The sequence below is a fragment of the Pleurodeles waltl genome, chromosome 3_1 (assembly GCF_031143425.1).
Source record: "Pleurodeles waltl isolate 20211129_DDA chromosome 3_1, aPleWal1.hap1.20221129, whole genome shotgun sequence".
In the NCBI taxonomy this organism is placed as follows: domain Eukaryota; kingdom Metazoa; phylum Chordata; class Amphibia; order Caudata; family Salamandridae; genus Pleurodeles; species Pleurodeles waltl.
The window spans coordinates 1436336-1460101 of NC_090440.1; the positions used below are offsets into that span (position 1 = coordinate 1436336).

The following is a 23766-nucleotide window of genomic DNA, read 5'->3' on the forward strand; positions in this document are numbered from 1 at the left end:
ATAAACATAGAAACTTACGATTCTTTTGAGATCCAGACAATGTAGCCTCCCTTCCTCCCTGGACCGATGAGTTGCAAAGAACACTGGATGGCTGAAAGACTGTCCGGCGTGAAACAGTGTAATGGCTTTAGATAGGAAAGTTTCCCGTGTGCTGAGCACTAGTTTGTCTGGGAAGCAGGTGGTATATGGTTGTTGGATAGAACGGGTTTGCAACTCACTCATGTCAAGAATATTAGGATCTAATTAAAGCACCACTGTGGCACCACTAAGGGTTTGGGTGGAAATATGTGAGTTGGGCCCTTTAAGAAACTCATCACAATGTGTGATTTGAATAACCGTGGTTAATGAGGTAGCTGCAAAAAAGGGCTAACAAATAATCTTTAACAGTAGTCACTGCATGTCTTTGCTGTGCTAGCAACAGAACAAACTGCAACGCATCAGAAAACGGATCTATAGAAGTTAGATGTGCTGAGACGTACAGAAAAATGCAAACCTTTCCAAGCTTCCAGGATAGATACTTCTGATGGATACAACTACCTGTGGATTCCTCACCTAATAATTCTCCCCATGCGTAGCATTCAACGGAAACTTCTGTCTAGCTCTGCACTTGGACGAGGACTTCACAATTGCCCGACACCACGCGGCTCCGCCTGACGTCATCGTGGCAATAAGAGACCCTCGCCGGCGTGTTGACGTCAGTTCCCTTTTTTCTGTGCCTTCAATAACGGTTACTTTTCTGGCTACCTGTATCGTTCGCTCTTCTAAAGGGATACTTTGTGTTTTTCTCAATGTCGGCTCCAAAGAAATCAGGTTTTAAGCCCTGCAGGGAGTGTGGAGGTCGGATGTCGGTGACTGATCCTTACAACGACTGCCTTTGGTGCCTCATTTCAGATCACGACGTCCAGGAATGCAGCTACTGTCAGAAGATGAATCCGAAGGCATTGAAGGAGCGTGAGGCTAAGCTATTTTTAGCTAAGTCGAAGAAGGAGAGGAAGCGGCACCATGGATCGTCATCAGGGAAGTCGTCTTATAAGAAGCAGCGTCACCGTGACTCTCAGCGTTGGTCCAGGAGTCGGTCGGAGTCGAGGTCTCCGTCGACTCGGCGCCGTAAGTCTTGGGAAGGGAGTCCGACGGTGTCCCCACAGCCATTGACTCCGCAGACGTCCCCGGCGCCGTCAGTCTTCGAGGTTGTGAAGCCTCAAAGTCATCTGGCTTCTCCCGCGCATCCAGGCGCACAAGAGTCCAGCCTGGCGCCGGCTCTGGCTCCTCAAGGCTATCCTTCGTTCCCTGCTCCGGGGACGGATCCGGCAGCATTTCTCAATGCCATGTTTGCCATATTCCAAAATATTGCTCCGGGAGGTGGTGCGCCGTCTGGCCCCACCGGTCCCCTGGCATTCAATCTCGGCGTTCCGGCTCCATACAGGCCGATGCTGTTTATGCCGTTCTGTCCAGCTGGAGACTCTAGCCAAGCGCCTCTGCCGGTGGCGCAGCCGTCGAGGGAGAGACCTTCTACGCCGTTGTCGGAGGAGATGGAACCTAGAGGCCGGATGGCGTCGGATGCAGGGGCTCTGTCCATGGCGCCGGTGGATCCATCTGCGGCATCGTTTGGATCCAGAGATCCTGTCGTGGCGCCTTCCCGGCGCCATTCACCGACGTCGTTGCACTCCATGTCGACGCCGGGGCTGGAGGCCAAGTTGAGATCCAGGCGGAAGGCCCTCTGGTTGCTCGAGGAAAGGGAATATCTGCAACAATTCTTTTAAGAGAGGGAGATCACTGATCCCCAGAGTGAGTTCCCAGGACTGGATACTGCAAGTGGACTTGATACTTCCCCAGAATGGGATCTGGCCTCCCCAGGAGAATATACGGAGGAGGCAGCCACCTTCCAATCAGTAATTAGAAAGGCTGCGACTTTTTTGGAACTTCCCTTACCTACAGCTCAGGTTAAGACCAACCTATTGACGGAAGTTCTGCACCCTGCTACAGCCATGGTGGATCCTCTTTTGCCATTTAATGAGGCTCTTATGGAACCAATCGAAGAGGTGTGGAAGAAGCCTGTCACCTCTTCAGCTGTCAGTAGGTCAGTGGCCAGGCATTATAGGTCTGGGCCGGGGGACCCAGAGTTTTTGTCAAAACATCCTTCGCCAAAGAGTCTGGTAGTGCAGGCATTCTGTTCTTCGAGGTCTGCCCCTGGTTCTTTTCCGGGAGTTCCATCTGACCGGGAATCCAAGCGCATGGAACAATCGGCCAAGAAAGTGTTTTCGTCGTGTAGCATGGCGCTAAAATCTGCCAATGCTACTTGTATTCTTGGCAGGTACATACATGCTATAATGGATGCGGCAAAGACTGTTCTTCCAGACATGCCCCAGGACTTGCATAGCCTACTCTCGGACGCTCAGGCGGTGGCTACGCAAGTCATTCACTCAGGGCTGGATACCACGGACTCTGTTGCAAGAGCCATGGGGACTTCAGTTGCCACCAGGCGTCATGCGTGGTTGCGCACTTCTGGTTTTTCTTCGGATGTCCAGGCCACGTTGTTGGATATGCCTTTTGATGGGGCAAAACTGTTTGGATCTAAAGCGGACTCTGCGCTAGAGCGCTTTAAGGAATGTAGGGCCACTGCTAGGTCACTGGGTCTGCAGGCTGCTTATACCCCGTTTCGATCATTCAGGCGGCTGCAAGTTTTTGGAAGAGGAGCTTCCTTTCGTGGGAGGTCACAGCAGCCGGGGCAACAGTCTTCGAGCCTCCCTTATCGATCGCTTAGGGGGCGGGGTAGGGTCCGCACTAGAGGGGCCACCCAGCAGCAGCACCCTTCCTCTTCCTCCGGAGGGTTGCCACAAGGAAAGCAGCCCTAGTCCTCTTGCCATCGTCTCCCATTTCTCTCTGGTAGGGAGGAAGCTTTCTCTTTTTCTTCCCATGTGGGAGTCCATAACATCAGATTCCTGGGTCATCAGTGTGGTGAGAAAAGGCTATGTTCTTCCCTTTCGGGAGATTCCTCCTCCCTTCCCTCCCCGTCCTTCCTTTTGTTCAGAAGATCATCTCCTGTTGTTGAAGGGTGCAGTAGAGTTGGTTCCGGAGCAGGAGAGGGGTCAGGGGTGCTATTCCAGGTACTTTCTGATTCCCAAAAAGGATGGTCATCTGAGAACTATTTTGGACCTGAGGATTTTGAATTGGTTCCTCAAACAGGAGAAATTCAAAATGCTGACTCTAGTACAGGTGCTTTTTTGGCATTGAACAAGGAGGATTGGATGGTGTCGGTCGACTTGCAGGATGCTTATTTTCACATTCCCATTCTCAAGTCGCACAGGAAGTATCTCCGGTTTCTGATGGATACAACTACCTGTGGATTCCTCACCTCATGAATACTCCCATGGCGCCAGCCTTCGACGGAAATCTTCTTACTAGTCTCTGCACGTCGACGAGGACGTCACTGTCTCGCACGCGACGCCGTCTGACGTCATACAGGCAATAAGAGGTCCTCGACGACGTGCGGACGTCAGTTCCCTTTTTTCCGTGCATTCGAAACGGTTATCTTCGAGGGAGCAACTGTTACTCTTGCGGTTACAGTGTATATCTTGCTGCGTACTCTTTCTCTGTGGAAATAATGTCGCAGAGAAAGTCTGGATTTAAGCCTTGTCGTGAGTGTGGAGGCAAGATGTCGGTGACGGATCCTCATTCCGATTGCCTTTGGTGTTTGAGCTCCGACCACGACGTCTCGACTTGTGATTCGTGTCAGCACATGAATCCGAAGGCCATTAAAGAACGCGAGGCGAAGCTGTTTATGGCCAAGTCAAAGGAGAAGCATCACAAGAAAAAGTCTTCTCCAAGACATCGGCGTCATCGAGACTCCCGGCGCCGTAGAGAATCTCGGCGTCATTCAAGGGAGGCTCGTTCCAGGTCTCCGGATCGGCGCCGGAGGACATGGGAGGTCAGCCCCACGGTGACGCCGCATCCTTCGACGCCGTTGCTCTCTCCGACGTCTCCAACTTCGCCTGGACAGGCGTCGGTGATTGAGGTATTGGAGCCTCAGGTGTTTTCTCCGGCGCAGACGCCGAGGCCGGCGTCGGGGTCGCCTCCGAGTCAGGCACCCCAGTATCCGGCTTTTCCCACCCCTGGAGCCGATAGTTCCGCATTCTTGAATGCGATGTATGCCATCTTCCAACAGATGGCTCCAGGGGGTGCTCCGGCTGGGCCTTTGGCCTTTTCTTTGGGTGATCCTGCGCCTCTTCGGCCGGCACCCTTTATGCCCTTTCTCCCGTTTGGGAACGTGGGCTCGGCGCCAGTGTCGGCGCCGGTGGCCGCTCCGATGGCTTCGGAGGGATTGGCCCCAGGGATTTCCATCCCGTCGACGTCGAGATTTCGGCCTGTGACTCCGGTGGGTCCATCCGTTTCATCTGCTCTTCAGTCGGCGCCGAAGTTACCTGTGGCGCCGGATGCGGCGTCGGTGGCTTCGGAAGATCGGCGCCGATCTCCGACTTCGGCGGAGGTGTTGTCGACTCCGCGGATTGAGCAACGACTGCATTCAAGGAGGCGTGCTCTCCGGGTACTAGAGGAGCAGGAGTACCAACGAGCCCTAGAGGAAGGAGAGCTAGAGGACTCGGGTGATGGGCTGCGTGGACTGGAGTCGGCCAGTGGGCTGGACACTTCCCCTGAGTGGGACCTTTCGTCCCCGGGGGAATATACCGAGGAAGCTGCTTCCTTTCATACAGTGGTACGGAAGGCAGCTAGTTTTTTGGACCTGCCTTTGCCGGTGGTGGAGGCGAAACAAAACCTTTTGACAGAGGTGTTGCATCCGGCCTCAGCCGCGGCGGAGCCTCTATTACCTTTTAATGACGCTCTGCTGGATCCGGTTTTAGAGGTGTGGAAGAAGCCGGCATCTTCCCCAGCAGTTCACAGAGCCGTGGCCAGGAGGTATCGGACGGCTCCAACTGATCCTGGTTTCCTATCTAGGCACCCTACGCCGGAGAGCTTGGTTGTGCAGGCCTCCTGTTCGTCCAAATCAGCGCCTGGTTCTTTCCCGACGGTGCCTGGGGACAGAGACTCAAAAAAGCTAGAGGCGCAGTCGAAGAAGATTTTTTCGTCCTGCAGTCTGGCGTTAAAAGCCACTAATGCGACCTGTATCCTGGGGAGGTATATTCATGCTCTGATGGATGACATCTCCTCTTCGTTTACAGAGCTTCCCCAGGGTCTTTTGGATCTTGTCTCTGATACCCAGGCTGCTGCGACCCAAATTATCCAGACGGGACTGGATACCACCGACTCGATAGCCAGAGCAATGGGCACAACTGTGGTGGAAAGGAGACAGGCCTGGCTACGTAACTCGGGCTTTTCGGCAGATGTACAGTCCACATTGTTGGATCTCCCGTTTGATGGGGACAAACTGTTTGGGGCTAAGGCTGATTCGGCCTTGGAACGTTTTAAGGAGAGCAGGGCCACGGCTAAGTCGTTGGGACTCCAAGCTCCTTCTTCCACGGCCTCTTCCAGATTCTTCAGGAGGTTTCGTGGATTTGGGCGTGGCTCTTCCTCCTCTTCCTTTCGGGGAAGATATCAGCAACCTGCCTCTTCCCATCCCTATAGATCTTTTAGGGGGAGGGGTAGGGTCCGCACCAGGGGAGCCTCTCAGCAGCACTCTGCCTCTTCCTCATCCTCTGGCGGGGTGCAGCAGGGGAAGCAGCCTTAGGCTTCCACCATTTCCCACTCACTCCTCTCCTGTAGGGGGAAGATTACAGCATTTTCTCACCAAATGGGAGACTGTTACGTCGGACACTTGGGTTCTCAGTGTTGTGGGAAAAGGCTACACCCTTCCCTTTCGGGAGTTTCCGCCCCTCATCCCGCCCCGCCCTTCGTATTGTTCACAAGAACACCTCCTGTTGCTAGAACAGGAGGTAGAAGTCCTCCTTTTAAAGGGCGCGGTGGAGTTGGTCCCGGAGCAGGAAAGGGGTATTTCCTGATTCCCAAGAAGGATGGTCGTTTGAGACCAATTCTGGACCTGAGGATCTTGAATTGGTTCCTCAAGCAGGAAAAGTTCAAGATGCTGACCCTAGCACAGGTGCTTTTGGCGTTGAACATGGAAGACTGGATGGTGTCTGTCGACTTGCAGGATGCTTACTTTCATATCCCGATACTCAAGTCACACAGGAAGTATCTCCGGTTTGTGGTGGGATCGCAACACTACCAGTTTGCGGTCCTTCCGTTTGGTCTTACTTCAGCACCTCGAGTCTTCACGAAGGTGATGTCGGTGGTTGCGGCAGAGCTCAGAAGGAAGGGGATAGCAGTATTCCCTTACTTGGACGATTGGTTGATCAAAGCCAAGTCCCCGGAGCTTGTGTTGCGTCATCTGCAGTCAACAACCCAGTTGTTGTTCGACCTGGGCTTTTCGGTGAACGAGCCCAAATCTCACCTGGAGCCCTCTCAGCGCCTCCTGTTCATAGGGGCAGTACTGGATACGACATTGGGTCGGGCCTTTCCTCCGCCTCAGCGGATTCAAGATATTCAGGATTTGGTTCCAATGTTTCGAAATGGAGCGGTAGTTCCAGTCCTCAAGGTCCTTCGTCTGCTCGGTCTTTTTGCCTCCTGCATTCTGTTGGTCACGCATGCTCGCTGGCACATGAGGGCTCTTCAGTGGTGCCTCCGAAGGCAGTGGTCTCAACACAGAGGGGATCTAGAGGGTACTGTCAAGATCTCCAGAGATGCTGCTGTGGATTTGAAGTGGTGGATTGCAAGCAACAATCTTTCACAAGGAAAACCGTTCCAGCAGTCGCCACCAGTGGCCACAGTCATAACGGATGCTTCCACTCTAGGGTGGGGAGCTCATCTGGGGGATCTGGAGATCAAAGGTCTTTGGTCTCCAGAGGAACAGATTTTTCACATCAATCTGTTAGAGTTACGGGCTGTACGTCTGGCTCTCAAGGCCTTCCTCCCTTCCCTTCGTGGTCAGTCGGTACAGGTCCTAACGGACAATACTACCACGATGTGGTACATAAACAAGCAGGGAGGAGTGGGGTCGTACCTTCTCTGCAGAGAAGCTCTTCGACTATGGTCCTGGGCAAAGGACCATCGGATTTGCTTGATAGCAAACCATCTGGCCGGAGTCTTGAACGTGCGTGCGGACAGTCTCAGTCGCCACTTCTCGGCAGACCACGAGTGGCGTCTCCATCCAGATCAAGTCCGTTTAATCTTCCAGAAGTGGGGGTTTCCTCGGGTAGATCTGTTTGCCACTCGAGAGAACGCGCATTGTCCGTTGTTCTGCAGCCTTCAGTATCCGATGCAGGAAGCGTTGGGGGACGCGTTTCAAATGACCTGGTGCGGCCAGTTGCTTTACGCGTTTCCTCCCATACCCTTGATTCCTCGAGTATTGAGGAAGATTCACCAAGACCGGGCTCTAGTAATCGTAATAGCTCCGGATTGGCCAAGGAGGGTGTGGTACTCCGACCTTCTCCAACTCTCAACGTGCCCGCCGCTCCGTCTCCCTTTCAGGGCAGACCTCCTCTCGCAGTCGCAGGGGCAGGTTCTACACCCCAACCTCCAGAGTCTGCACCTACATGCCTGGAGATTGAACGGGGCAACCTGAGTTCCTTCTCTCTCCCGCCTGAGGTAGTGGATGTTATATTAGCGGCCAGGCGACACTCCACTAAATCTATCTACGCTAATAGGTGGTCTAAATTTGTTGCGTGGTGTGGAGAGAGGCAGATTGATCCTTTACAAGCTCATCTATCGGACGTTTTGTCTTTTGCTCTATCTCTGGCGCAGAAAGGTTGTGCAGTGGCTACCATTAAAGGTTATTTATCGGCCTTGTCAGCCTTCATATGTCTTCCAGACCAACCATCTTTATTTAAATCCCCTATTGTTATCAGATTCTTGAAAGGTCTTCTAAATCAATATCCTCCAAAGCCATTCGTTATGCCGCAATGGGATTTGTCCTTAGTCCTGACTTTCCTTATGGGGTCCCCTTTTGAACCTATGCATTCTTGCCCCTTGAGGTATTTGTTTTTAAAAACAGTCTTCCTGATAGCTATAACATCAGCAAGGAGAGTGAGTGAGTTGCAGGCCTTATCAGTAAAACCCCCTTATACAACTTTTTATGGGGATAAGGTGGTGTTGAGGACCAAGGCTGCTTTCCTCCCGAAGGTTGTTTCACCCTTCCATTTGGCTCAGGCAATTACTTTGTCCACGTTCTATCCTCCGCCTCATCCTTCCAAAGAGGAAGAAAGACTGCACCGTCTGGATCCAAAGAGAGCGTTGAGCTTCTTTATCGATAGAACAAAGGATTTCAGGCTGGAGGATCAGCTGTTTATTGGATACGTGGGCAAGAGGAGAGGAAAGGCAGTCCACAAGAGAACACTATCCAGGTGGGTTGTTCTTTGCATTAAAATATGTTACTCTTTGGCAAAGAAGGATCCTCCTGAGGGCATTAGAGCTCATTCCACCAGAGCTAAGTCGGCCACTTCGGCCTTAGCCAGAGGTGTTCCTGTGGTCGACATCTGCAAGGCCGCAACTTGGTCGTCCCTTCACACTTTTGCAAAACATTACTGTTTAGATTCTGAGGTTAGAAGGGACGGCCATTTTGCACGGTCAGTGCTGCAGGATTTCTTGGTTTGACCATTTAGGCACCCACCGCCGGGCGTGGTACTGCTTTGGGACTCTATTCATGAGGTGAGGAATCCACAGGTAGTTGTATCCATCAGAAGAACGAGTTACTTACCTTCGGTAACGACTTTTCTGGTGGATACATTAGCTACCTGTGGATTCCTCACGGTCCCACCCGCCTCCCCGTTGCCTTTATGGTCTTGCCAAGTAATCCTTGAGTGCGCTCCTCTTGATCTTTGAGGGTGCAATAGATGTATATATATAATATATTTATATATATATAGGTATAGGTGTATATATCTTTATGTATATACTTGGTGTGTGTATATATTTTAAAAGAAAGAGTTTTATATATATATATATATATATGTACATAAAAAAAAAAAAAAAAAAAAAAAAAAAAAAAAAAAAAAAAAAAAGATTTACAGTTATTCATACAATGTGGTGTATTTTTACAATATAATGGATGTTGCTTTGTTCTTTCATTGCATTGCCTGGTTGTTCTCATGCACGTAAAAAATGATTGGTACTGACGTCCGCACGTCGTCGAGGACCTCTTATTGCCTGTATGACGTCAGACGGCGTCGCGTGCGAGACAGTGACGTCCTCGTCGACGTGCAGAGACTAGTAAGAAGATTTCCGTCGAAGGCTGGCGCCATGGGAGTATTCATGAGGTGAGGAATCCACAGGTAGCTAATGTATCCACCAGAAAAGTCGTTACCGAAGGTAAGTAACTCGTTCTTGTGGTAGGATCGCAGCACTACCAGTTTGCGGTCCTTCCTTTTGGTCTTAAATCCGCACCTCGGATCTTCACGAAGGTGATGGCGGTTGTTGCAGCACACCTCAGGAGGAAAGGGGTAGCAGAATTCCCTTACTTTGATGATTGGTTGATCAAAGCCGAGTCTCCGGGGCTTGTGTTGCGTCATCTGCAGCTGACAACCCAGTTGTTGTTCAGTCTCGGTTTTTCAATGAATGTGCCCAAGTCTCACCTAGAGCCCTCTCAACGCCTCCTGTTTATAGGGGCAGTACTGGATATGACATTGAATCAGGCCTTTCCTCCGCCACAGCGGATACAGGACATTCAGGCGTTGATTCCAGTGTTTCAAGAAGGAGCGGTAGTTACAGTCCTCAAGGTCCTTAGTCTGCTCGGCCTGTTCGCTTCTTGCATTCAGTTGGTCACTCATGCATGCTGGCATATGAGGGCTCTTCAGTGGTGCCTCCGCAGGCAGTGGTTTCAACACAGAGGAGATCTCGGGGAGTCGATGAAGATCTCCAGAGACACTGCAGCGGATCTCCGATGGTGGGCTGCGGACGGCAACCTTTCTCAAGGAAAGCCGTTTTCGCTGCCAACTCCGGTGACTACGGTGATAACGGATGCCTCCATCTTAGGGTGAGGAGCTCATCTGGAGGTCAAGGGTCGTTGGTCTCCAGTAGAGCAGAGGTTTCCTATCAATCTGCTGGAACTGCGGGCGATTTGTTTGGCCATCAAGGCCTTCCTCCCTTCCCTTCGCGGTCAGTCGGTTCAGATCCTACCGGACAACACGACCACGATGTGATATATCAACAAGCTGGGGGGTGTAGGGTCGTACCTTCTTTGCAGAGAGGCTCTGCAACTCTGGTCCTGGGCTCAGGACCATCAGCTTTGCGTAGTAGCAAACCATCTGGCCGGGGTTCAAAACGTGCGGGTGGACAGTCTCAGTCGTTTCTTTTCGGACGACCACGAGTGGCGTCTGCATCCGGATCTGATTCTTTACATCTTTCGGATGTGGGGTTTTCCCCGAATAGACCTGTTTGCCAATCGGGAGAACGTGCACTGTCCATCGTTCTGCAGCCTTCAGTATCCGATGCAAGGAGCGTTGGGGGACGCATTTCAGATGTCCTGGTGCGACCAGTTGCTTTACGCGTTTCCCCCCATACCCTTGATTCCTCGGGTTTTGAGGAAGATTTGCCAAGGCCGGGCCCAAGTCATTCTAATAGCTCCGGATTGGCCACGAAGGGTGTGGTATACAGACCTACTCCAACTCTCGCTGTGCCCTCCGTCTCCCTCTCAGGACAGACCTCCTCTCGCAGCCGCAGGGGCAGGTTCTACACCCACACCTCCAGAGCCTGCACCTTCATGTCTGGAGATTGAGCGGAGTAACCTGAGTGCTTTTTCTCTCCCACCAGAGGTGGTGGATGTTCTTTTATCGGCCAGGCGACACTTCACCAAATTGATCTATGCTAGTAAGTGAGCTAAATTTGATCGTTGGTGTGGAGAGCAGCAAATTAATCCCTTAAATGCCCATCTTTCAGATATATTGTTATTCGCTTTGTCATTGGCACAGCGTGGTTGTGCTGTGGCCACTGTTAAAGGCTATCTTTCGGCCCTTTCGGCCTTCTTATGTCTTCCATATCAACCCTCTTTATTCAAATCTCCTTTGGTTTTACGATTTTTGAAGGGGCTTACTAATAGGTTTCCTCCCACTCCTTTTATCATGCCGCAGTGGGACTTGAATCTGGTGTTAACTTTTTTGATGGTCTCTCCCTTTGAGCATCTTCATTCTTGTCCCTTGAGGTATTTGTTTTTCAAGACTATGTTTCTGATAGCCATTACGTCGGCTAGACGTGTTAGTGAACTACAGGCCCTTTCTGTTCACCCGCCATTTACGACTTTTCATAAGGACAAGGTGGTTTTGAGGACCAGGGCGGCTTTTCTCCCTAAGGTAGTGTCTCCGTTTCACTTGGGACAATCCATTACTCTCTCATCGTTCTACCCTCCTCCGCACCCATCTAAGGAGGAGGAAAGACTCCATCGTCTGGACCCTAAGAGGGCTCTCAGCTTTTATATTGACAGGACAAGAGAGTTCCGGTTGGATGAACAACTCTTTATCGGATACGTGGGGAAGAGTAAGGGGAAGGCCGTCCACAAGTGAACGCTCTCCAGGTGGGTCGTTCTTTGTATTAAAATATGTTACTCATTGGCGAAGAAGGATCCTCCTGGGGGGTCAGAGCCCATTCCACCAGGGCCAAGTCGACCTCATCGGCTCTGGCCAGAGTTGTTGCGGTGGCAGACATCTGTAAGGCCGCAACTTGGTCTTCCCTCCACACCTTTGTAAAGCATTATTGTCTGGATTCGGAGGTGCGGAGGGATGGCCATTTTGCGCGGTCTGTGCTGCAGGAGTTCCTGGTGTGACCAGACGGACACCCTCCTCCGAGATGGTACTGCTTTGGGTCTCTATTCATTAGGTGAGGAATCCACAGGTAGTTGTATCCATCAGAAGAGCAAGTTACTTACCGTCGGTAACGCTTTTTCTGGTGGATACATTAGCTACCTGTGGATTCCTCCCGCCTCCCCGTTGTCAGTCTGGTCATACTGGGATCGCCTTGGGTGTGCACTTCAGTGTCTTAATTTCTATGTTTCTATATATGTATGTATATTCATAGTTGCAATTCTGGTTATTTGCAAGTTTTCAAACTGTTCATGATGGTATGCTCTTTTTACGGAGCTCTGTAAAAGTTTTATATAAAGGTTTTCTATAAAGCTTTATTGTTTTTGATCATGGAGTGTTTAGGTTGTCGATGTTTTCTATATGTCTCAAAGGCACGTCAAAAATGGCATAAACTGACGTCAGTACGCCGGCGAGGGCCTCTTATTGCCACGATGACGTCAGGCAGAGCCGCGTGGAGCCGGGCAGTTGTGACGTCCTCGCCGACGTGCAGAGCTAGAGAGAAGTTTCCGTTGAATGCTACACATGGGGAGAATTCATTAGGTGAGGAATCCACAGGTAGCTAATGTATCCACCAGAAAAAGCGTTACCGAAGGTAAGTAACATGCTTTTTAGGTAGATGGGCGTCTAGCTGCCAAAATGCCTTGAATTGCCTCAGGAGGGAGATCAAAAGCAGTCATCTGTCACAACGCAATCTCCACTCATGGAGGTGTAGGTTGCACAGGCCCGAATGCAGAATTGTGCTCTGTTGCTGCGTTCTAAAGTGGCAGTCGAATCAGAGGACAGATGCTTGTGGCCAGAAGTTCAGAATAGCACACTGCCCTGGCACAGTTCAGACCACTGAATTAACTTGTGTCTGATCATATCTGATCTTTTTCAGAACTTTGGACAGAGCAGCTGGAAGTAGGAGAGGGTACAGGAGACCCGAGCTCCATTCCATTCCTTGGCGTCTCCAAGGTAGAAACTCCTTTGGAAGTCCAATGGGAAAAAGCTTGAAAACTGCTCATTCTCAGCAACGTTGAAAAGATCAAGCCAGTGTTTTTACCGTTGCTAGTAGACATTTGTGATTTGACACTGACTCAGTCTGCCCTGGCGTTTAAAGATTATGCCAGTTGGTGTGCGACCAAGGAATCACTCTGATGACTCAACCAGTTCCAGTGGCGTAAACCCTCGTGAAATAGGGCCAAAAACTCCACCCCTGTGTTAGACCTGTCAGCTCTTGGCATGGTTTCCCCTGTCCTTTTGCTTCTGACCTCCTGTTTTTGATCCTGTGCTGAATTTCATTTGTACTCGCTTTAGCACTCTGGGCACTTTACAACTGCTGACTAGTGCTAAAGTGCAAGTGCTCTCTGTCTAAGAGATATTGTTGATTGGTTTGTCCATGATTGGAATATTTGATTTACTATTAAGTCCCTAATATAGTGCACCCTGTGTGCCCAGGGCCTGTAAATCAAACGCTACAAGTGGGCCTGCAGCACTGATTTTGCCATCTACGAGTAGCCCTTCAAACATGTCTCAGATCTGCACTGCAGTGTCTGTGTGTGCAGTTTTAAACTGCCTTTCCAACCTGGCAGATACACCCACTTGCCAGGCCCAAACCTTCCCTTTTACTACATATAAGTCACCCCTAAGGTAGGCCCAAGGCAGCCCCATGGGCAGGGTGCAGTGTATTTAAAAGGTAGGGCAGGCACTGGTGTGTTTTACATGTCCTGATGGTGAAACACTGCTAGATTTGTTTTTCATTATTGCAAGGACTTCCCCATAAAGTCACATGGGGATTGCCTTGAAATATCTTCTAAGTGTAATTTCCCATTGGGAGCAGATAGAAATTTAGAGTTTGAGGTCTCTGAACTCACAATTCAAAAATACATCTTTTGGTGAAGGTTTGGTTTTTAAATTGAAAGTTTGAAAATGCCACTTTTAGAAAGTGAGCATTTTCTTGCTTAACTATTCTGTGCCTCTGTCTGTCTGTGGAATACATGCCTGGATCAGGATGACAGTTGGGCTGTTTGTGCATTCACTCTAGACCAGAGGTCGACAACCTTTTCTGTAATGAAAGTTGCTTCTGTTCGGTGAAACTCATTTAGAGCTACTAATGTTATTAGTTTTCTAATGGTGATCAAGATTACATTAATTGCCACAATATTCAAGGTTGCTACCAGCGATCACCTGAGTGCATCAGGCATGGTTGCCAGCAGTTATGTAATAAAAGCTTTTGCATCTGAAATGCCTCTACATGGGGAATATATAACAGCCATAGATGCAATGCCTCTGGTACCAAGGCGATATGTGTACAAAGTCTTCCTATTGCCATATGACTTATCACTCAAATATCAGCGTTACATATATTTTGGAAATTCAGCCATTTTAATTCAAATATCAGTTTATGAGTTCTGAAAATAAACACATATTCATCTAAGATACATAATTCCAATGTTGGTATATGTATTAATACATCCAAGCAAAAGTTTCTTATTTAATAAGCTGGGCTGCACTCAGAAGAGCTACTTACAGGTAGCTAGAGAGCTACCAGTAGCTCACGAGCTACTCGTTGGAGAAGCCTGCTCTAGACATTCACACAAAGGTGTGCCCTGCATATCCTGATGGCCCATCACCACGCTGATGTGTCTTCCTGAGCTAGAGTGGTGTGAGGAGCTGACACTTGCACCTAAATAGTGCTGTGCCTGTCCTAACACAAAGTAGTCTCCAAACCCCTGGAGTGTGTCTGGGGCCATGGCAGGAATGGCAGAAATAAGTACTGGACCTCTGACCCCACAAAGTTAGAATCCTTCTGCACTGAGGAAATTCTGCCAGGAAGAAGAGCTGGATGCTGTAGGAGCGACTTTGGACCAGGTTATGGTGGAATAGCTTTTGAGTCTGAAAGCACAAGCCGCTCTTCCTCCGAGATTGATGCATGGCGAATCAGCAAGGATGTCGGCACGTAGTTGAAGTTGAGTCAGCAGTAGTCTGACTGGAGCCCTCCTCAGATTCTTGGGGACCACAGGTGTGCTAGAGGGAGCCGGTAAGGTGCAGAATATGGAAGTAACATGGCCTCCTTACAGGCTTTGACATGTGCCATCGCAGAAAGACCCGGGGTCCTGAGTTAGATTGTGATGGGCTGAGGGATTGGCTCCGCATTGGGGGACCAGGACCTCCATCAGGAGGCGTCCTTGTGCCAGCGCATCTTCTCTTGATGAGAGTGGAGGAAAGAAGGGTAGTCAAGTTTGGGCTTCTTATGGTTTTTTTTCTTAGACTTGGGCTTACCCTGAGACTTGGAGTGGGAAGAGGTCCTCTTTCAAGAATGGCCTTAAGATTGAGAACACATTGAGCGCAACCCTACGCGACTTCTGACTGTGTTCAGCGAGGCAGAGCTTAGTCTTGCAGTCTCTGATAGCCGTAAGGTTAATCCGGGTGCTATTGTCCCATGTACCTGGTGGGGATTTGTCACCGGCATCTGCTTATGAAATTCCTTGCAGAGTTTGAAGCCTGTGTTTTTTATGGAGAGATAGGTATCTTGCACATTATAAAAATGTTGACATAAATGCGTTCTTTCAAAAAACATAAAACGAGGGAGCAAGCTCCAGGTCCGTATTGAAGATGCAGAGAAAGGTACTGATGTCAGCACACAGTTATATGTGGCTTCGTTACCACTTTGGGGTGCATGGAGTTGATGCAGAGCCACATGGTGCCACCTACCAGCATTTAAGGGAATTACTGAGAAAAATCTCTGGATCCATTCTTGTGTGCGGAGGTATTCACAAGGGGTCTGAATTACAAAGTAAACTTACACTTTTTTGTGCGTTTGGTATTTTTTTTTCCTATTCACAAATTAAGTTAATATTAAGTTTACAACTCCACACATAAAAAGATATATTAGTCCAGTCTTTTGATCTGCTGATTCTCCACAGTCATGAACTTACTATTAACTTAGTTTGTGAATACAAAAAAAGTATTAAATGTACACAAAAGTGTAAGTTTACCTTTGTGAATCAACTCCAAAGTTAGGAATCTCTGGGTAGAAGTATCCATTAGAAACATTCTTCCCACCCCAAATTTGAATAATGTCTAGTGACCTCAAACATAATAACAGTCTTGTCACCCCGAAACACAAACATTCTTCTGCTCTCAAAATGCAAACAGAGTTTGGATACCAAAATCCATGCAATTCTTTTGAGCGCAAAATCCATAGACACTGTGGACCATAAAGAGCCAACTGTAAACAGGAGCCTTCTGTACAGGTCCATGGTACGTTTTTTCTCTACTTCAAATCCCTCCTGACACCCAGCTGCCTAAGCACATGTGTTACTGTATCTGGCCACAGAATTCGTGAGCAAGTCTCTTGCCTGGATTGTTGGGACCAAACAACCCATCACATCCTGGACCTTGGCATCAAGAGGTCTTATCTTCCCACTCGCACCTGAACACAGGGTATGAAACAGAAGAGTGGCTAATCAGCCATTTAGATGCCATGTGGCCAAACTTGGCTTTCTGGGGGCCTACAGCCCCTTTCAGAGGCGTCCTTAGTTCTCCTGTTAGCTGTTACTGAAGATGGCTCTGTCTAAACAGACAACACTGAATATTTCTAATCCTGCACCACCAGATTCACCAGCCTCTGGAATGTGTCCAGGATATTTATTAATCCAAAGGCCCTAGCCTTGAGCTGGTAGAAGCTGTCAGGTAACACCAACACCATTTTTCTCCATGTCACCTTGCATCAAAGTGATCTGGCAGTACACACTGGTCTGAATAAAAGTTCTCAGGAATGTGGCTGATTCCTCCATAAGAGCATCATCTCAGAAGTGGGATGGGGATCCATCTTTGATAGTGTTGAAACCCTTACAACAGCTAAAGCTCCTTTAGCACTACAAAGTAGGATCCGTGACCACCGGACCTATAGAGAGAAAGAGGACGAGCAGAGAGGTGCTATTTGTAACTTGTGGTCAACGGGGTCTGACTGCTATATTATGACTGATCCAGCGTTGAATTAGTTAACAGTGATGATGATACTAGTAACACATGCTGATGCGTCACATACTGAACCACTCTATCCTCACACACTAGAAGTATCCTGTGCTGCCCAAGCACCATTTTCTCCCCCTCAGAGAACATAAGTCACTTGTTTTCATTCACTAACACCTGCCTTCCTCTCAGTTATCTGGCACTGACTTGTACAAGGGAGGACTTTGTAGTGCAGAGGGCATGAGCAAACCTCGAAGAAGGATACACACAAAGAATGAGGCATGATTAAAAGATTGCACCATAATCACCTCACTGTGTGCAAAGTCTGAGGCGTGGCATGCACAGGACATGGAGTTGAATGCCACATGCGCAGTTTCCATCATCTGGTTGATACCCCTAAACTGTTGACCTGTTGCCCGTGGACCTGTTTTCCAAGCGGCTCCTTCCCATCTCCATTTCATCTTCGTGTTGCAGAAATAACCTGAGGCAAGGATGCTCCCAGTGAATCTGCCTGCCAGTAGCCAGGACCAGCCTATTTGTGACCTGTTCAGCCCTTTGTTTCCTTAGGGTCCGCCTACGTCTTCCTTTGAGAAGCTATCCTTGGTAGGTACCCTCCAACACAACCACCTCACTACCAGGGGCTCAGAGCGGTGCAAGAAAGCCTCTCTGGTCTGCCCTCTGGTAGTTCTTCTCAGGCTCTCTCTAGAAAAGTGTTGGAAAACTCTTGAATATTTGTACTTCATTCACACCGCTGCAGGTGAACACTTGTAGATCTGGAAACTGCCATTAACACTGGAGCCAACCTCCCAAGTGCTTGCAGTGACCCGAGCTGACTCGCATCAGTACAACGCTATTGCACTTTTCCAGATGCCTTGAAACTCGCACCAGCGTGGGGTACCCTCGCCACGCATGCTAGAGTTTTCGCCCAGTAATCCATTTTCATCTCAGTGTCTCTTTATAACAGAGCCTGCAGTTGTTGCACCAGCGGCTTCGTTCAACATTAAAGAAGAGGGGCGGTCATACTCTGTGGACGAGCTGGACTTTGAGGAAAGAGAGAGTGTCGCCAGCAGCGGTGAGTACAATGCATGTACCAGATCTGTATTACAAACAGGAAAACTGGCAGCACACCTGGCTCCTCAGATGTGTTTGGAAGGGTTGGAGCTTATAAACTGGTGGCTTCACCCCACTGTGGTTACCTTCCACTGGATCACTTGTGTTTTCCTTCATCTAAATAATTGGTACTGCTGCTTAGAAACTGTCTGTGTGTGCGTGTGTGTGTGCGTGTGTGTATGTGCGTGCGTGTGTGTATGTGCGTGTGTATGCGGGCGCATGTGTGTGTGCGCGTGTGTATGCGCATGCATGCGTGTGTGTGTATGTTCCCGTGTCTTTATAAATTTATGAGTGCAAGGTATACACCAGCCAGTTATGGGTTCATCCTAATGTGGTTTTAAATGAGAACTATGGAGTTAGAAATACTAACAGGGTCAGCACATTGACCCTGAATCCCTTCCTCCATGTGTAAAAGTGCTGAGCATATCAGAAATAAACCATAGCTTCGTAGTTTGTTTGTTATTTGCATATTTTAAAAACCTTCGGAAAGGTTAGGTTAGTCCCTACAAGGCAAGTATCTTCACATAGGTGGTCATTACAACCCTGGCGGTCGGTGTTAAAGCGGCGGTAAAACCGCCAACAGGCCGGCGAAAAAAAAAATGGAATTATGACCGTGGCGGAAACCGCAACATAGACAGCCACTTTAACACTCCGACCGCCAAGGCGGTACAAACAAACACCGCGGCGGTAGCCGCCAACAGACAGGCGGAGGACAATGTACCACCCACATTATTACAAGCCACCAATCTGCCACCTTTTCCGGGGCGGATTCACCGCAAACAAAAACACGGCGGAAACAGGACTTGGAAGGGAAAACGTTCACCTCTACACATCCCACGAGGATCCAGGATGCCATGGAACCGGAACTTCAGATTCTTCCAGCTCTTATCTTTCTGCTCCTCTACCAGGAGCACAAACGCCGGCAGCAAAGACCTCGGTGAGTAATGCACCTACGACACAGGGGAGGGGAGGGAAAAACAGTGACACACACACGCAACACGCAAAACCCCCAACCTCACACACACACACCAATACATCATGATACGTCACAGTTACACCCCTCAACCCCCCATGGAAGAATGCAAGGACAAAAGGAAATGAGTCAAATGATTGTAATATATACGAAGACAGTAATCAAAAATATATACATATATTAAGATATTCACACTATAAACAAATATATACACCAAGAATACAAGTCCAAGGTATTACACTATCATAGTCCGTGGACCACTGGCCCGAAAAGGCATGGGCAAGGCCCACGCGCAATACCCGAACAAGACGGAGAGAACACTGCTGGGGCATCAGATAGAAATAAAACAGGCACCTCAGGGGGAAAGGAAGGGGGGGCACCTCAGCTGGAGGAGTGCACGACGCCAGATCCACAAGGGGGCTCCATGCCCATTGATGTATCCTGGGGAGTGCAAAGCCACAGTCTCTCAAGTCTCTCCAGTGGGTGGGTTGCCCACTGCTATATCCTGGGGAGTGCAAAGCCACAGTCTCTCCAGTGGGTGGTTTGACCACTGCTATATCCCGGGGAGTGCAAAGCCACAGTCTCTCAAGTCTCTCCAGTGGGTGGTTTGCCCACTGCTATATCCTGGGGAGTGCAAAGCCACAGTCTCTCAAGTGGATAACATTCTCCACTGGTTTCTGGAGGGGGCTTTGTGCCCAGAGTGCTTCATCCTGCCAAGGACAGAGGTAGTTGTGAGAAAGTAGCCTCTTTCTAGCCTTGTTACCCCCACTTTTGGCCTGTTTGTGAGTGTATGTCAGGGTGTTTTCACTGTCTCACTGGGATCCTGATAGCCAGGGCCCAGTGCTCATAGTGAAAACCCTATGTTTTCAGTATGTTTGTTATGTGTCACTGGGACCCTGCTAGTCAGGACCCCAGTGCTCATAAGTTTGTGGCCTATATGTATGTGTTCCCTGTGTGATGCCTAACTGTCTCACTGAGGCTCTGCTAACCAGAACCTCAGTGGTTATGCTCTCTCTGCTTTCTAAATTGTCACTAACAGGCTAGTGACCAATTTCACCAATTCACATTGGCATACTGGAACACCCTTATAATTCCCTAGTATATGGTACTGAGGTACCCAGGGTATTGGGGTTCCAGGAGATCCCTATGGGCTGCAGCATTTCTTTTGCCACCCATAGGGAGCTCTGACAATTCTTACACAGGCCTGCCACTGCAGCCTGAGTGAAATAATGCCCACATTATTTCACAGCCATTTTACACTGCACTTAAGTAACTTATAAGTCACCTATATGTCTAACCTTCACCTGGTGAAGGTTGGGTGCCAAGTTACTTAGTGTGTGGGCACCCTGGCACTAGCCAAGGTGCCCCCACATCGTTCAGGGCAAATTCCCCGGACTTTGTAAGTGCGGGGACACCATTACATGCGTGCACTATACATAAGTTACTACCTATGTATAGTGTCAAAATGGTAACCCCGAACATGGCCATGTCTAAGATCATGGAATTGTCACCCCAATGCCATCCTGGCATTGTGGAGACAATTCCATGATCCCCCGGGTCTCTAGCACAGACCCGGGTACTGCCAAACTACCTTTCCCGGGGTATTACTGCAGCTGCTGCTGCTGCCAACCCCCCAGATAGGTTTCTGCCCTCCTGGGGTACAGCCAGGCTTGGCCCAGGAAGGCAGAACAAAGGAATTCCTCAGAGAGAGGGCTTTTACACCCTCTCCCTTTGGAAATAGGTGTCAGGGCTGGGGAGGAGTAGCCTCCCCCAGCCTCTGGAAATGCTTTGATGGGCACAGATGGTGCCCATCTCTGCATAAGCCAGTCTACACCGGTTCAGGGATCCCCCAGCCCTGCTCTGGTGCGAAACTGGACAAAGGAAAGGGGAGTGACCACTCCCCTGACCTGCACCTCCCAGGGGAGGTGCCCAGAGCTCCTCCAGTGTGCTCCAGACCTCTGCTATCTTGGAAACAGAGGTGCTGCTGGCACACTGGACTGCTCTGAGTGGCCAGTGCCAGCAGGTGACGTCAGAGATTCCTTCTGATGGGCTCTTACCTGTGTTGCTAGCCTATCCTCCTTCCTAAGTAGCCAAACCTCCTTTTCTGGCTATTTAGGGTCTCTGCTTTGGGGAATTCTTTAGATAACGAATGCAAGAGCTCATCAGAGTTCCTCTGCATCTCTCTCTTCACCTTCTGCCACGGAATCGACCGCTGACTGCTCAGAACTCCTGCAAAACAGCAACAAAGTAGCAAAGACAACTACTACAACCTTGTATCGCTGATCCTGCCGCCTTCTCGACTGTTTTCCTGGTGGTGCATGCTGTGGGGGTAGTCTGCCTCCTCTCTGCACTAGAAGCTCCGAAGAAATCTCCTGTGGGTCGACGGAATCTTTCCCCTGCAACCGCAGGCACCAAAAGACTGCATCACCGGTCCTCTGGGTCCCCTCTCAGCACGACGAGCATGGTCCCTGGAACTCAGCAACTCTGTCCAAGTGACTCCCACAGTCCAGTGACTCATCAGTCCAAGTTTGGTGGAGGTAAGTCCTTGCCTCCCCACGCTAGACTGCATTGCTGGGTACCGCGTGATTTGCAGCTGCTCTGGCTCCTGTGCACTCTTCCAGGATTTCCTTTGTGCACAGCCAAGCCTGGGTCCCCAACACTCTAACCTGCAGTGTACAACCTCCTGAGTTGTCCTCTGGCGTCGTGGGATCTTCTTTTGTGACTTCGGGTGAGCTCCGGTTCACTCCTCTTCGTAGTGCCTGTTCCGGCACTTCTGCGGGTGCTGCCTGCTTCTGTGAGGGCTCCCTGTCTTGCTGATTGTCTCCTCACGCAATTGGCCACATCCTGGTCCCTCCTGGGCCACAGCACCATCCAAAAACCCTAACCGCGACCCTTGCAGCTAGCAAGGCTTGTTTGCGGTCTTTCTGCGTGGGAACACCTCTGCAAGCTTCTTCACGATGTGGGACATCCATCCTCCAAAGGGGAAGTTTCTAGCCCTCTTCGTTCTTGCAGAATCCACAGCTTCTACCATCCGGTGGCAGCTTCTTTGCACCCTCAGCTGGCATTTCCTGGGCATCTGCCCAATCTCGACTTTGTTGCGACTCTTGTACTTGGTCCCCTTGTTCCACAGGTACTCTCGTCCGGAAATCCACTTTGGTTGCATTGCTGGTGTTGTTCTTTTTTTGGGGGCAGAATTCCCCCATCACGACTTCTGTGCTCTCTGGGGAATATAGGTGTACTTTACACCTACGTTTCAGGGTCTTGGGGTGGGCTATTTTTCTAACCCTCACTGTTTTCTTACAGTCCCAGCGACCCTCTACAAGGTCACATAGGTTTGGGGTCCATTCGTGGTTCGCATTCCACTTTTGGAGTATATGGTTTGTGTTGCCCCTATACCTATGTGTTCCTATTGCAATACATTGTAATTTTACACTGCTTGCCTTATTTCCTTTTGCTATTACTGCATATTTTTGGTATTGTGTACATATATCTTGTGTATATTTGCTATCCTCATACTGAGGGTACTCACTGAGATACTTTTGGCATATTGTCATAAAAATAAAGTACCTGTAGCGCTGTCATAGCCGGGAGGCCGGGAGGAGAGTCACGCAACAGGGCAGGAGCCCTTTAAATTATCTTCGCGCTCCCGCCGTCGCGGGTAGCGCTGTCACAGCCGGGAGGAGAGTCACGCAACAGGGCAGGAGCCCTTTAAATTATCTTCGCGCTCCCGCAGCGCGGGACGCGCGCGGGCGAAGCCCGGGCCAAGGGCGGGCCCGTCCTTAGCCCGTCAGAGACCGGAGGAGGCTGGGCTGGGCCCCATCTCTTTCACCTGTAGTAAGAGAATTACTTGTTATCTAAGAGTTGTTTAAGAGAGTACAGATTATAGCACCATCCTACTATTCCTAAATTGAGAAGCCTATTCTTCACTCAGCCCTCCCCCCATTAATTCCTCCTCTAAGCTACCCCATTGCGGGCATCTTCCCAATATGGGGAAAAGGAAGGCTATAGATTTACCAGCACAATCCAAGGGTACTAAAATCGCAAAAAAACGCCCAAGTAGACCTTTGAATCCAGCTATACCCAATGGGTTAAACCCATTGGATGAAATAGATCTCCTAGTTAAAGAAGTTGTGTCTATGTTAGGTACACAAACAACTCTAGGGGCAACTAATTTAAAGAGAGGCCCCCCTAACGATAGGAAAATCCCAGAGTTATTTAAAAAGAAGGGGTCAAGGGATCCTACAGATACTATAATAGGGGTAGATGGAGACGGGGGCCCGCATAATTGCAAGGGCCCCCTACCGCTACCCACTTATAACATAGCGAGTTCTCCAGTATCCCAGCTGGGTCTCCCACACGTACCACATACACCAACCCTTCTACCATTGACTCCGGTGATCAAGGTGGTCCCTAGCCTATTCTGTACTAATCGTTTTGAACCTCTATTGGTAATAGAGGACTCGCCCGTGCCCACGAGTGTGCCCAAGTGCAAGTCAGTAGTTGGAAAACCCAACCCTAGTGTTATTTCACCGATCCCCCAGCTCCAGCCAGAAGGCAAAGAACCAGCAGCTAGTAGAGACAACCTGGCTACAGTTCTCCAGAGAGTTGATGAAGTTAAGGGACTGGTTTTAGTATTAATAGATCTTATGAAGAGCAATCGTGCTTGTGCTGGACTTTGTAAAGTCTGTGGGGAGGTCAGGGGGGAAGAAGCCTTCCCATTATCTGCCCCACCAATGGGGACGGAGCTAAGGGACAATTGTTGTCTCCCCACTAGAAGGGGGGCAGCTCTTCTAGGGAGGGAAGACTACCGTTGTGATCCCAATATCGACAACATGAGACCCAGGAGGTCTACAAATGTACCTAGGCACAGAGACCGTCAAGGTAGTTGGTCAAGTAATCTTATTAGTGACAGGGCCAGAGGTAGGACTAGCAAAT

The 23766-nt window shown here is 49.6% G+C and overlaps 1 protein-coding gene across 1 annotated transcript in view; it reads left to right on the forward strand.

Moving 5' to 3' along the window:
- Positions 1-23766, forward strand: part of LOC138285943 (zinc finger protein Xfin-like) — a 664541-nt gene that overhangs the window by 141926 nt on the left and 498849 nt on the right. The window contains exon 6 of the mRNA XM_069226463.1: positions 17713-17820. Coding sequence (XP_069082564.1) covers positions 17713-17820 — 108 coding nt within the window. The remainder of the gene's footprint in view (positions 1-17712; positions 17821-23766) is intronic.